At 55.4% G+C, this 13,564-nt stretch overlaps 2 protein-coding genes across 4 annotated transcripts; both read right to left on the reverse strand.

The window, feature by feature from the left end:
* Positions 1-1,106: 1,106 nt before the first annotated feature.
* On the reverse strand, positions 1,107-8,138 carry Gzmm (granzyme M). 2 transcript variants are annotated; one of them, XM_087556007.1, is made up of 5 exons: positions 6,615-8,138; positions 3,121-3,277; positions 2,147-2,285; positions 1,785-2,051; positions 1,107-1,381 (listed from the first exon to the last, which is right to left on the reverse strand). In XM_087556007.1, the coding sequence occupies exons 1-5, from the start codon at positions 6,667-6,669 to the stop codon at positions 1,208-1,210; spliced, it is 792 nt and encodes a 263-aa protein (XP_087412133.1). In that variant the 5' UTR covers positions 6,670-8,138; the 3' UTR covers positions 1,107-1,207. The 2 variants fall into 2 exon arrangements, with proteins under 2 accessions (XP_087412133.1, NP_476531.1); NM_057183.1 differs by having other exon boundaries at positions 3,121-3,280; positions 6,615-6,708.
* On the reverse strand, positions 7,657-13,218 carry Cdc34 (cell division cycle 34, ubiquitin conjugating enzyme). 2 transcript variants are annotated; one of them, NM_001013103.2, is made up of 5 exons: positions 12,864-13,058; positions 10,575-10,661; positions 10,377-10,474; positions 10,114-10,248; positions 7,657-8,205 (listed from the first exon to the last, which is right to left on the reverse strand). In NM_001013103.2, the coding sequence occupies exons 1-5, from the start codon at positions 13,038-13,040 to the stop codon at positions 7,995-7,997; spliced, it is 708 nt and encodes a 235-aa protein (NP_001013121.2). In that variant the 5' UTR covers positions 13,041-13,058; the 3' UTR covers positions 7,657-7,994. The 2 variants fall into 2 exon arrangements, with proteins under 2 accessions (NP_001013121.2, XP_087412319.1); XM_087556193.1 differs by having other exon boundaries at positions 7,662-8,201; positions 12,864-13,218.
* Between the last annotated feature and the right edge of the window lie 346 nt (positions 13,219-13,564).

A 13,564-nucleotide genomic window follows, 5' to 3' on the forward strand; every position in this document is an offset into this window, starting at 1 on the left:
CAGGTTCGGCCAGCAGGATCCTCCCTGGGGGCACGGTAGAGAGCAAGGCTGAGCCAGTTAGAATTCAGGGACAAAGTGCAGGTTGGAAAATAAGCCGCCCCAGGCATTTAAGCCTCATCGCTGTAGTTCTGCCCTCTGACTTCTGGCTGGCCTTTGACAGACTTCCTGTTCTCACCAAGCTGTTTTTGTGAAGAAAGGAGGGGTTAGCTCAGTGGAACATGCTCTCCTAGCTCTGGGTTCAAGAGGGTGTGTGGAACATGTCTGACGCCCCAGCATCTAGAAGGCGGAAGCAGGCACACCAGGATTTTAAGGTCATCCTCAGCTACATTAGACACAGGGTGTTTGAGGCCAGCCTGGGCTACATGGCTACACCTCTCTCAAGGGAAGAAAAGAATATTCTGGGATAAGGCCGTGGAGAGAGGTGCTTCCCACCTTGAGACAGGGTTGACTTTGAAATGGAGGCAATCCTCCTCCTTCAGCTTCCCCGCTGACAGGACTGGGCTGAGTGCCACGTTTTCCAGGCACCCTTGGCCCTAACTTCTCGAGTAGATGTGATGGTTTCTTTCCTGCCAATGTATTTTTCTGTTGAGTTAATTTAGAGGCCAAGGAAACCACATAAAGGAGGGAGGGTCTTACACCCGCCACAATATGAAGGGACCTTGAGGACACAGAGCTCAATGTAGACCGTGACACAAAGGCCACACAGTGTGAGAATACATAGCAGGCAGGAGGGGCCGGGGAGGTTTGTGGGGACCAGGGCAGGGATGGGGCTTCGTTTGAGGTGGAAGCACAGTGCTGGAATGTTCTGGAACTGATGCTGGGTGCACTGACACCCATGGAGTGACACTTTCGCTGCCCCTGTTGGGGTGTCAGTAAAACAGGAGTTGGGGATGTTCCCTGTGGCGCCTCCCATCTCCCCCACCACCACGTGTGACAGAGACACAGGATAGCTTGCACCCCCTGCTGGCCACACTGTTGCAATGGCTCTTGCTTTGCCTCCCAGCAGGGCACTGCGTGTGTCCCAGGACTCTCCTGACAGCCATTCGGAAAGGTCATCATCATTATAGAGGGAATGGAGGTTTGCAGAGACCAGAGGCAGGCAAGGGTAGACTCAACAGATATATCAGGATTTATTGATCCCCAGAGGCACACCTAGTCCCTTCCCAGCCCCAGACATCAAGAATGATGTCCCAGATAGTTTGGGACATCAGGTCAGAGGCTGGGGTGACCAGCGACCAATGACCTTCCTGATCCAGGAGCTGTAGGGGGCTACAGCAGTGGCCACGGTGGGCTTGAAGATGTCTGTGCAGTTTTTGGAGCTGAAAGACAGGATCCCATCCACCTTGCCTTTGCCACACACCAGGGGCCCTCCAGAGTCACCCTGAAAGAGTTGGGGGACACAGAGGTCAGCCTTTGTGCTTGCAGCTGGGCAGCAGGGACCTGGGAGGTGCTGGAGCCTTTCAAGCTCCATGTGCACCCTTGCCCGCAGCCTTCCTCCCTTGCTCACCTTCCTGTCTCTTTCCCTTCTCTCCTCCTTTCTACCCCAGGACTTTTGCTCTGGGCCCAGATGACTAATTGGTGGCACTGGAGTTCAAACCAGAATTTTCTGGCTTCCTGACTTCCAACCTAGACTCCTTTTTTTTTTTTTTTTTTTTTTTTTTTTTTTTTTTTTTTTAAACCCTCTGGGGCCTTGGTTTCCGTATCTGAGAAATGAGGTGGGTGTTAGTCCCGCCCTCCTCCACTCCCCAGGGTGTTAGAGGCTGGTTCCAGGCCACCCCTGTCACCTTGCAAGGAGCTTGGCCCTTGGCCCCAGCCTTTAAGCACAGCATGCTGTCCGTGAGGACACCGTTCCAGAAGCGGCTGTTGTTACACATCCGGGTGTCCAGAAGACGCAGGTCGAGCTCCTGCAGGGACTTGGCTAGCTGTCCCCTCTGGTGGGTTATACCCCATCCAGCCGTGCTACACCGGGAGCCTTCTGCAGGCTTGTCTCGGGGCTTTCTTGGCAGAGCCAGTGGTTTGACATTCTTGCTGGGCTTCACCCGTCCATCCAGCTGTGGGGACAGGAGGACCAGTGAGTGGCAGACAGAAGCAGGATCTCATCCACCTTCAGTGCCCACCCCCTCAGCTATCCCGCCCCATTCCGCACCTTAAGCAGGGCCAGGTCGTTCTCGTATTTGAGGTTGTAGCCAGGGTGTTTAATGGCTTGCTTGATGTAGAAGGTAAGGCCAGGATCTTGGGGATCATGAAGGCTGTGCAGGCCGAACACCAGCTTCAGCTGCTGTAGCCTGCAATGCAAACCTTGCTCACCCACAGCCGCCACAGCCGCCCACAGCCCGAGAGCTCCCTTTCCACACATCCTTGGCAGCCTCCCCAGCCCACTCCTGGAAGGTCATCTCCCATCTTCTCAGTCCTCCTCTCCCAAGGAGACTTCTGCTCTGGTTCCCACCTAGCGTCAGATTGGGGGATTTAATGCCTCTCCCCTCAACTGCAGCCTCTCTTCTGTGATTAGGCTTGAGGTCAGTCAGCTTGTGTTGACGTCCTGCACTCATCCAAACTACAGCAGAGACATAACCTCCTTCTACAGGACTCCTACCTCACACTTGCAAGCCATGTGGGAGAAGCTTAGGTAAATATCTGGATCGAGCCGTTCCTGAAGCCCAGGCTTCTGAACACATGAGCCAACAATCCCCTTTGGCTTTAAGATAAGATCTCACTGCGTAGTCTGGAGTCATGCAGGTCAGGTAGAGATCTACATGCCTCAGTCTCCTTGAGGGCTAGGACTAAAGGCTGTCACACCCAAGAGCTGCCTCCTTTTGTTCAGGGCCCATGTTTTCTTTAGCGTTGAGGATGAGACCCGGCACGAGCAGTCACTCTATCATCCCTACCAAGAGGGATGTAGTCAGTGGTTTCTTGATGGCGGTTCTCGCTACGCTGGCTCTGTCTTACTGACAGGCTGACTTTCACACACTACCAGGTGTCACGGGAAGGGTTGGGAGGAGGTGTCCTTTCCAGTACCATGTGACCCACCCAACCTGAACCCACAGCCTACACAGCCTGGAGAGGGTTGGCCTAAGTCCTTCAGTGCCTGAAGCCATGGTGGGACATGAAGAGGGTACTCACGGTTCAGACAGGCAGTGGGCAGCGGTCAACACCCACTTCTGATGCACGAGGACTCCCCCACACACGTGGGACTTGGTATTCTGTAGCGAGACCATGTATGGGCGGGAGTGCGGGACTGCCTCTCGACCCCCAATGATCTGGGCCTCAAATCTGTTGCCTACTGAGAAGGGAGGGAGGGCTGTTTGGAGGTGCTGTACCCCAACTTTCCGCTGGGCCTGGAAGCCCTGAATCTGGCAGGTCTGCTGTCTTAAGTCCTCACTGATCCCTGTCTCAAGCCCCACCAGGCCCTACTGCTCACACACTAGTCAGCTGTCAGAGGCTGGGCTTAAAGTGTGACTGAGGAGCTGGAGGGATGGCTCAGAGGGTAAGAGAGCTGGCTGCTCTTCCAGAGGTCCAGAGTTCAAATCCTACCACCCACACCAGGCAACTTACAGCTCCCTAGAACTCCAGCTCCAGGGGATCAGATGCCTCTTTGGGCTTTGCACTCACCCTCCCACATACATACATAAATACATACATGCACATACATACAATACATACATACACACACACATACATACATACACGTTTGCCCTCCCCTGGGAACTCTAGCCCCTTTGGGCATTGCACTCACACTTCTACATACATACACACATTCATACATACATGCCTGTATGAGGAACTGATTCATGCTCTGCTCACACATTGGAATATTACATAGCCACAGACAAGAGGGGTTCTGACACTTGACAGGGCCTTGAGAAGATGGTGGTCAGGGGGAAAATCAGTCACAAAAAGTCAGTGTGAAATTCTGACAGGATGTAGATTTGTGGGTGCTAGGGTGTCGGGGTGTGTTCATGGGGGATGTAGGAGTGCCTCCATTCTTGTGTGGCTTCTGAATTTCAGTGAGCTGTGCACGGTGTGAGCTGTTTCTCTGCAAACTTCTGTGAAGGGTTGATACAGAACACCAGGCTATACTCAGTGGGCAGAGCGTTTGCCTGTCACACACAGAGCCCTGGGTTCTGTCCCCACGAACTACAGAATCCAGGTCTAGTGGCACACACCCATCATCCCAGTCCTGGGGAGGTAGAAATAGGATCATATTAAAATTTTTAAATAAGCCAGGCTTTAATCTCAGCCCGGAGGCAGAGGCGGGCAGATCTCTGAGTTTTGAAGCCAGCTTGGTCTACAGAGTTAGCAGGACACAGAGAAAACTGTTGCAAGTAAAACAAAACAAACAACATTTAAAATAAATATTCATGAGAGTTTGTGATCCAAGTGATTTCCCATCACATTGTAGACACCCTGCCTTGCTCTGAACTGCATGGCCAGTCTTTAAGGTCCCAACAATACTTTGTTGGGTCTGGTCCTATTCCAGAGCCTTTACCTGAGAACAGAGCAGAGTTCTGTTTTATATTCTTGACACTTTATTTTATTTTACAGCCAGGGTTTCTCTATGTAGCTCTGGCTTTCTTAGAACTCCCTTTGTAGATCAGGCTGGTCAAGAACCCAGAGATTAAAGGTGTGGCCACCGCTGCCCAGCAATTCTTGAAACTAAGAAGAGAAGGAAGAGGAGGAGGATGAGGAAGAAGAGGAGGAGGAGAAGGAGGAGGAGAAGGAGGAGGAGGAGGAGGAGGAGGAGGAGGAGGAGGAGGAGGAGGAGGGAGGAGGGAGGGGGAAGAAAAAAGAAACAAAAGTCAAGTCTAAAGAGAAACCAAATTTTCTCTGGGAAAGTGTCACCTCTGTCACTTCTCACACCCACAATCAGACCAGCAGGCTGACCTCTGTCTGAAGAACTTGCAGCCACCACCCACAATCAAATCGCTCTTGACCACCCAACCCAAGGAAGTCTCCCACCTATGAGTGTTATTTTCTTTCCTTCCTTCTTTTTTTTTTTTTTTTTTGGTTCTTTTTTTTCGGAGCTGGGGACCGAACCCAGGGCCTTGCGCTTCCTAGGCAAGTGCTCTACCACTGAGCTAAATCCCCAACCCCTCTCTCCTTCCTTCTTAAAAAGCCAAAAGGTTTATTTTGAGACAATGTCTCACAGAGCCCAGGTTACCTAGGAGCTAATGTCGCTGAGGATGACTTTGAACTCCCAATCCTCCACAGATAGGCATGTGCTATCTGGTGGAACCCAGGACCTCTCACACGCTGGACAAGACCTTGCTCTACCCACGGAGGTACAGGCCCAGCTCTTCATACTTTAAAATCCCACTGTAAAGGAAGCTGAGAGAGAATTGCTAGGAGTTTGAGATCGGCTGTGGCTGCACTGTGCCAGGGTCTCCACAGACTCTCAAGACCAGAAGCTACGGGGCCAGCGTCAGAGACCAGTAGATAGACCATAACTTTCAAAGTTCTTATCCTGGCAAAAGCCAACCTCCTCTCTCACTCCTTGTCCTTTAGAGAGGTTCTACAAGATTCCAAGCTAATGTGAGCATCAAAAGTTGGGAGGTGGGGATTGGGGATTTAGCTCAGTGGTAGAGCGCTTGCCTAGGAAGCGCAAGGCCCTGGGTTCGGTCCCCAGCTTCCAAAAAAAAAAAATAAATAAAAATAAAATAAAAAATTGGGAGGTGGTGCATAACCCAGCGCTCAGGAGACAGAGCTGATTCTGTGAGTTCCAGGTCAGCTAGGACTACTAGTGAGATCTTGTCTCAAAAAGAAACTTGTATTTATGCATACGGATGTATATATACGGAGGTCAGAGACCAAGTCTGGCATCTTCTGCATTACCCTTTACGGACTGTAACTGAGACAAGGCCTCTCACCGAATCTGGAGCTCAGATTCGGCAAATTCCTGGAGCCCCAGGGACCGGATCCTGTGGTTCCTTCCCTAGAGCTGGGGTTAAAGCTGAGACACACCTCTACAGTGAGTTTGAGGCCATCTGGACCTCAGGAGACACTCCTTTGGGAAAAAGAAGCACGCCCTAGCACGGTGGCACGTGCCTTTGATTGCCTGAACTCAAGAATTTACTTGTAAATTCTAGGCCAGCCAGGGCTCCAGGGTGAGACCTTTACAAAAAGAAAGCGATCTGTGGTACCTGCACACCTTTAATGTCAGGACTCAGGAGTCTCTGCAGCCCAGATGGCCTCAAACTCACTGTAGAGCTGAGGAAGGCTTTGAATCCCCGATCCTCGGGTCTCCACTTCCAGTGCTAGGACAACAGGTAAGCTCCACCATGCCTGGTTTAACGCAGGATGGGGCCTGGCTTTGTGTATGCCAGGCATATGCCCTACCAATGTAAGCCTAGCATATCCCATTTTGCTTCTCCAGATAGGGTCTCACGCTAACTGAACTCATGGCAATCCTTCTGCCTCAGACCCCTCAAATCCTGAGCTCACAGACCTGTCTGTCGCCAGGCTATGCTCACTGTTTTCTTTTACTGAGTATGCTCTCCTTTTTTAGATGCTGTTTCCCAGGGATCTGAAGCATCTGCTAATTTCCCTGCACACAAAGGCTCTCCCATCCACAGCCCTCTGGAGACCAGGCTCTAGGCCTGTTTCTCCCTCATGCTCACCTGCCCACAGTGTTTTCAGGGCCAGCAGGAGCAGCAGGGACCAGCGGACCTCCATCCTGGCACAGGACTGGTGGTCCCTGGGGGAAGGGGCCCCACACTTTCTCTTCCGGTGGAGACAAGTGGCCTTCCAAGCACCACCCACCTTACCCACGTGTCAGCTCCTCCTCCTTCACACCCTGCTGTGTGGTTTTAGAAAGCAACTCTGCTGTCAAAGTTGCCCTGTGTCTGGGGGCAGCAACTACAGCCAAGCGATGCTCCCTCTCCTGGCACACTGCTCCTTTTAGCACTGGGGTGAACTCCAGGGGGGGGGGGGTTTGTCTCAACTGACCTCAACCCCCACAGGGGACCACCTGGAGCCAAGTGGGTCCTCTGCTAGGCTTGGTGCAGGCCTTTGCCCACTGAGCCTTCCCGCTGGTTTTGCAACTGTAGATCAGGCTGGCAGCAAATTGTATGGGCAGAGGATCGCCTGAACACCTTTTTCCGATGTGTCCTTCTCTGATCAGTTCTGACTGGCATGGGTTGACTGGAACTTTGGACATTAACAGGCCCGCATAAGAGGAAGTGACACTTTCTTTCCACAGCACCCGTAAACATGCAGGTGGCAGAGCAGATCTGCTATCTCAGCACGGGGTCACTGCAGGTGCCCTGCACAGCATGGTGTGGTCAGAGAATTCACTCAGCCTGCCCCTGCTGTGGAGTCACCAGGCTGCAGCTCAGTATCAGAGGGACTCCTCAGGCAGCACTAGTTTCCAGGGCTGAGGAAGTGCCCAGAACACAAGGACTGTTGGGAATACCAATCCCCTGTAGGCCTCAGGACCCAGGCCTCCTGAACACAGGCTTGGGGTGGACGCAACCACAGTGCCCGATGCAGGCGGGTGGGATTTGCAGGCAGCAAGTTTCTTCTGGGCCTGGGGCTCCTGTATGCTACTGAGCCCCAACAAACAGGCCACCATCGCTACCTCTTCCTGCCCATCCCACAGCCCTGCCTGGGTACCCAGGTAGCCCTCAGTACCCAGTGCCACCGGCGTCCTGGCTGCTTCTCTCAGCTTCTCAGAAAGCTATTTTATTTGGATTTCACACACACCAAAAGCAGAGAGGAGACTGTGGGGCTGGCCCTCTTTGGGCTGGAGTCTCTGGCTCCCCTGGGCAGTCGGTTCCCAGCCTCCCAGGCTTGTCATCCTCTGAAGGCTGAGTGGGGTGTCTGCCCTGCACCACAGCTCTTCTCCAAAGCCGAGGAAAACCCATGGGGAATACAGGGTAAGAGGACCTAAGGATCATGGGATGGGAGCCCACATTGAACCTCGGTGAGGTAGTCTGTCGCCTGAGGCCCACACGGGTCCTGCTGAGGTAAAATTTGTAAGTTTATTTCAGGGACGTGGGTCAGGACTCCTCGGTGCCAGAGTCATCCTCTTCATCCCCAAAGCAGCTGTCGGCCTCCTCCACTTCACCGTCCTCATAGTAGTCGTCGTAGAAGAGGTCTGAGCCCTCGTCGGGCGCCGGCGCCTTGGTCTTCACGCAGTACTCGGCCAGCGTGGTGGGCACCTTCACGCCATCGCGCTCTGCGTCCACCTTGGTCCCCAGGACCTGCTTCCTGGGGAGACAGGGCGGGTGAGGCCACGGCCCAGGACGATGAGATGAATGGGGGCAGGGAGCAGGTGGGAGGAGAGGGCCAGGCGACAAGGAGTGGCTCAGTGAACAACTCCAGCAGAAATGTAACCACAGCCAGCTGTGGGAGACGGTCTGTCACCCAGTCCTTGGAGGCGGAGGCAGGAGAACTACTATGAGATTCAGGCTGACCTCGGCTATAACCGACAACAGGGGCAGCCAGAGTGCTCCTTCTGTAAGCATAAGGACCCATGTCCAGCTCCCAGCACCACAGAAACAGCTGTAATCCCAGACTGTGGGGGGCACTACCCTAGTTGTGGGCTAGGTAACATGCACCTCCTCACACCAACAACAAATTGCAGCCTGACCTGAGGGCACCATGATGAAGGGCAGTTCCGGAACAACTGAGGTTCCAGGTCCCACAGGCCATGGGTGAAGCAACATATAAGGGCTTCCTTGCACAGGGCAGGCAGCAATTAACTAGGTGCCTGAGAGGCCAGGCCACCGTCAGGCCAGAGTCTTGGGGCACAGGTCCCAGTGCAGTCAAGCAGAGCAGACACTGTTTTCAGCTGCCCAGAAGGAATAGGGGAATGGGGACAAGGCTATGGTGGAGGGGCACGTGGGACAGCAGCACACCCCAATAGCCTAGATCCATCTCAAGGTCCTTCTCACAGGCTCCTAGCTATCCTGTCCTTGTGCTCAGGCAGGGACATGACTAGATACTGGCTCAGGTTGAGTTCCAGGAGTGGTACAGGCCTCCTGGTCAGAGCAAGTGGCTCCTGGAGTCAGAATGGTAAAAATAGCCTGGGCTCCTGCTCTGGGCCAGGGATCCAGGGAGGAAGCAGCCAGAAGTGGATTAAAGGCTGCCAGGAGGGTGGAGAGTGCAGTGACAGGGCCAGACCCAGGGTCTCCTCTTCCAGGACAGCCAGAACTATATAGAACAGCTAGGGCAGCCAGCCTTCCTCTCAGCTGAGGAAGAGCAGGAGGAACAAAGTTCTGTTCAGCCAGTCTGAACAGAAAACAAAGGGGACAGTCTGCAGGGACTTCCAGTGACCGGGACCGTTGCTGACCTGACCATGGTGAAGGGGACACCTCCGTAGTGCAGCGCTCAGACCTTCCTGAGTAACTTATACCTCCATGAAGGACCATGCTGGCTACATCCACCTTGCCTAAGACAGAGACTAACCCTGTGTGTGTGCACATGCTAGACCAGCACTGCCTACCGAGCTGCGGCCTGTACCAACTCTGAGAGGGCAGGCTTGGGGACATTACAGGCCCTGTGTTTGGGTCACTGTGTAGACAAGCACTGGGTCACTTAAGTGGAATGTGTGTTGTCATCCTGACATCAGAGGGACCACAAGGAGATACGGAGTTATATGAAAGCCTGTCTCAGAAAACACAGAAGCTAAGCGACAAAGACTGAACCCCTCAAGTGCAACTTCATACCCAACGTGAGGGGTGTAGGGGAGACTGCCTGGCCCCAGACAGGCCAGGAGCTCCTGCTAAGAAGCGATGATAGGTGTGGACACTGCCACTCATAGACAGCAACAGGTCGCAGCCCTGGTCCCTAACTGAGGACAGACTCACAGTGGGCTCAGCCCCCTTCCCACTTTGCAAAAAAAAAAAAAAAAGCTCTAAGTTTCAGAAGCACAAATGCAAGTGATTGATGCTCTCTGTCAGACAGTGAGGGTGTGGCCCAGAGAGCCCAGTTGCTCATGGAGTTAAGTCAACAACAAGGCAGAGGGGATCTTGGCCACCCTGGGTGGTCAACTCCGTGCTCTGGGGGCCCCAGAGTCCTCCACACATCCAGCCCGGGATGCAAAAAATGGAAACATACAACAAGTCCCCACCCCACCCACACCCCAGATCACTCTTCACAGTAGGAAGCACTCACCGGATGATGTCCGTGTACTCGCGGTCCTTCCCCTTGCTCTCCTTCCATTTTCTGTACATCACCGAGGCGTCCACGTTGGCAGGCGAGAAGGTGTTGGGCTCATTCAGCAGGGAGATCACACTCAGGAGGATGGTCCTGTAGGGCCGTAGGTGCAAGCTCAGCTCCCCAGACTCTGGGAACCCCTGACTGGAGCAGGGAAGGGTGGATCTTAGGGTACAGGGTGTTTGCGGGTGCCCACGGTGCAGTTCCATGGCAATTCTCACCTGACATTCTGCGTGGGGTTCCACCGCTCTGAGGGTAGCTCCCCACTCTGTGGGTCATCAACTGGGGGATGGAGGATGGAGATGCATACGTCCCCTGTCTGCAAGAGTGACCAGGGTTAGAGGAGGGGTGGGGCATGTGCAAGGGAGGCAGAGAAGTGTGTGGTGGAGTGTGCCTGAAGCAGGCCTCTAGTGTCTTACCTCATAGATGTTTGGGTGCCACATCTTGGTGAGGAACCGGAAGGCTGGTGGGGAATATGGGTAGTCGATGGGGAACTTGAGGCGAGCCTACAGATGGCAGAAAATGGGGTGGCTCAATGGCAGGCCCCCGAGCACTGCTGGAGTCAGGGGCTGTGCCCACCTGCCGCTGGTGTACAGGCCCTGAAGCCAACTCCAGTCTTTGTACACCAGTATACACACAGCACACCTCTGTGACTTGACATCCAGGTTAGGAAAGGCAAGGCGGTTAGGAAAGGTGTGGGCTAGCTAGAGGAGTGAGTCAGCAGGTCTGCCTGGCCTCAGGCCTCCCACCAACACCACCCAAGCTCAGGGGCCCAGGCCAAGAGTAGTCACCAGACAAGCTGGAACCATCTGCCTGGTCACAGCAACTGCTTGTGGCTGAAGCTCACCCTGCCCACTGCCCCGACCTTGGACAGATAGAGAAGGCCTGAGATTTGCCCTAGTCTTGGAGCTCCCCAAGGACAGCTTCCAGTGTTCTGCCTGGCGCACACAAACCTAGTGTGGAGTTGCCACCCCGATCCTCTCAGGAGAGCAGATGGGGAAGGTGGCATTGCTGGAACAACACCCCACACTTCTGGGGCTCCAGATGCTTCTAAGAATGAGCAGACTGAGGCTCAGAACAGGAAGGGTTCTCTCAAGTGAGACAGGCTGGGCTGTCCAGAGAAGCTCCTCACAGCTCCCCTCCTACAGAGACTCCCCACGTCTCAGTCACTCACACCATATAGGAAGCTCCTACATTGGCGGATTTGAGTGACATCATGCAGGGCCTCCTCCTAAGCTACCTCAAGAACAATGTGAGCCTAGGAGGCTCTACCCACAATCCTTTACGGGCAAGGAAGAGTTCAGGTGACCCTGCTCTGAGCACCCCCCCCCCCCCCCCCCCGCAAACACAGGAGACAAGGTGCTAACAGCATCTGCATGTCCTGAAGGCGGCTCAGTTCAGACCACCTCCAGGTGGGAAGCGAGGGTGTCCACATGTGTCTCCCTCCCGTTCTCCACATGCTGTACCTGGAAACCCTAACTCAAACATTCCCCTGCATAAGGAGACTTGTGACTTTCCTAAGCACTGACCAAGAAGGGTGAGGACATCAGCCACAAAGGAAGACGCAGAACAAATAAGTGCCACGGCCCTACATCTGGGGCCCCAGACTGGCTGGGGTTTGCGTGCACCTTTGGCCCTAACATAAGATCCTGTGATTCTGCTAGTTCTAGTCCATGGCAGGCAGGATGATTCAACTGTGCTGACATGGGTACCTATACCTGGCCAAACATACTCAGTGTTGGGGGCTGCCTAAGCCTCCCTGCTCCCAACCACAAAAACATCTGGTGCATTGAGCCTGAAGCCACCAGAGGGCAGACGACACCCCTTAGAAGGAAAAATCAGGCCCCTAAGACTCCACCTGTTCAGTGGAACCTGAGAAAGGCTGTCAGGGTGGGGCAAACAGAGAGCTCTAGGGTCCAGGGCCCTTGGCAGGAACCCAAGGTGTGGCTCCAAGATTCAGGGTGGGCCCCCACCACCCCCTTGAATGCATTACGTGAAGCCTGGCCAGTGCTAAAGGTGGCTGTTGTCCAACAGGCACGGCTGCCAAGGCCCTGCCAGGGCCTCTACTGGAACTGGAGCAGGTGGCTGTCCAGGCTACACGTCTCTTCCCTGGGGACACATCGGCCAGTGGCTGCTCTGGTTGTGTTCCAGGGTAGGGGACAGGCCTGGGGATGTCAGCCAGCAGCTGCCCGTGGTCCTTTATGTCTTGAGATATGGACAAACTAAGGTGAACCTTTTCAGGTTTCACCACATGCTGGTGGGGTGAGGGACAACCTGGGAACATGCTTGCCAGCAGAGGGCTCCAGATGCTTCTGCGTCTTGTGGTGGGGAGAACTACACCGGAACAAGAAGGCCAGCAACTGTCCCTGGGGAGACCCTTCACCAGAAGCATGTTGGAAGAGTGGGGACAACACGGGGAGATACATCCCCAGGTACATGCTTAGTCCAGTGCACGACAGCCTGGGAACACACTGACCAGCAGCAGGCTCTAGAGGCCACTACGTCTTGTAGTGGGGGTCTGCCTGGGGGTGCGGCATACATTAGCTGTCTCTGGTCATGTAGCCTGCTGGAGAACAGTATAGGGAGACCAGTCCCCGGGGTGAGGTCAGCACGTGCCCAACAAAAAAGGGAGGGGCCGCTTTGCACGAGGGGCCTGAGCCAGCCTGGGAGAGAGGCAGGCACAAAGAGGAAACTGAGGCTCGGCTCACCTTGAAGTAGCCGCCCTCATAGTAGGTGTTGGGGGGTCCGAAGATGGCCACCTCCCAGTTGTACAGGTCGCCCTCGTCCACCAGCGTCACCCGGAAGCCCTCCACCGGCTCCTCCTGCAGCCCCTTCAGCTCCAGCAGCAGCGCCTTCTGCGAGCTGGGCACCAGCGGCCGGGCCATGGCGGTGACGGCGGCGGCGGCGGAGGGGCCCGGGGCCGGGGCCGGGCCGGGCCGCGGGACCGGCGCGAGCTCGCGGGACGGACCGGGTCGCGCGCCGGCAGGGGGAGAGCCGCCGCCTTCCTCCTCTGCGCCGCCGCCGCCGCCACCACCCGGGGACCCCGAAGGCTCCACTCGCTCTGGCGCCGCTGCCCGCCCGGCGCTCGCTTCGGCCCGGCCCGGCCCGCGCCTAACGCGCCTGCGCGCCGCAGCCGCCGGGCCTCGAATGCGCCTGCGCACCGGCTCCCGGCCCCGAATGCGCCTGCGTGCCTCCTTCGGACCCCGAATGCGCCTGCGTGCCACACCCGGGCCCCGAATGCGGCTGCGCGCCGCTGCTGCCGGGCCGGAAATGCACCTGCGCGCCACTGCCGGGTCTAGAATGCGCCTGTGCGACGCCTCCACCGGGTCCGGAATGTGTCTGCGCGCCCGCCCGCGGGGCACGCCGGGAAGTGTAGTCTTCTTCCCCCGCCCTGCCGCGCAGGCGCCTT

This window comes from Rattus norvegicus, chromosome 7 (assembly GCF_021556685.1).
Source record: "Rattus norvegicus strain SHRSP/BbbUtx chromosome 7, alternate assembly SHRSP_T2T, whole genome shotgun sequence".
NCBI classification, from domain to species: domain Eukaryota; kingdom Metazoa; phylum Chordata; class Mammalia; order Rodentia; family Muridae; genus Rattus; species Rattus norvegicus.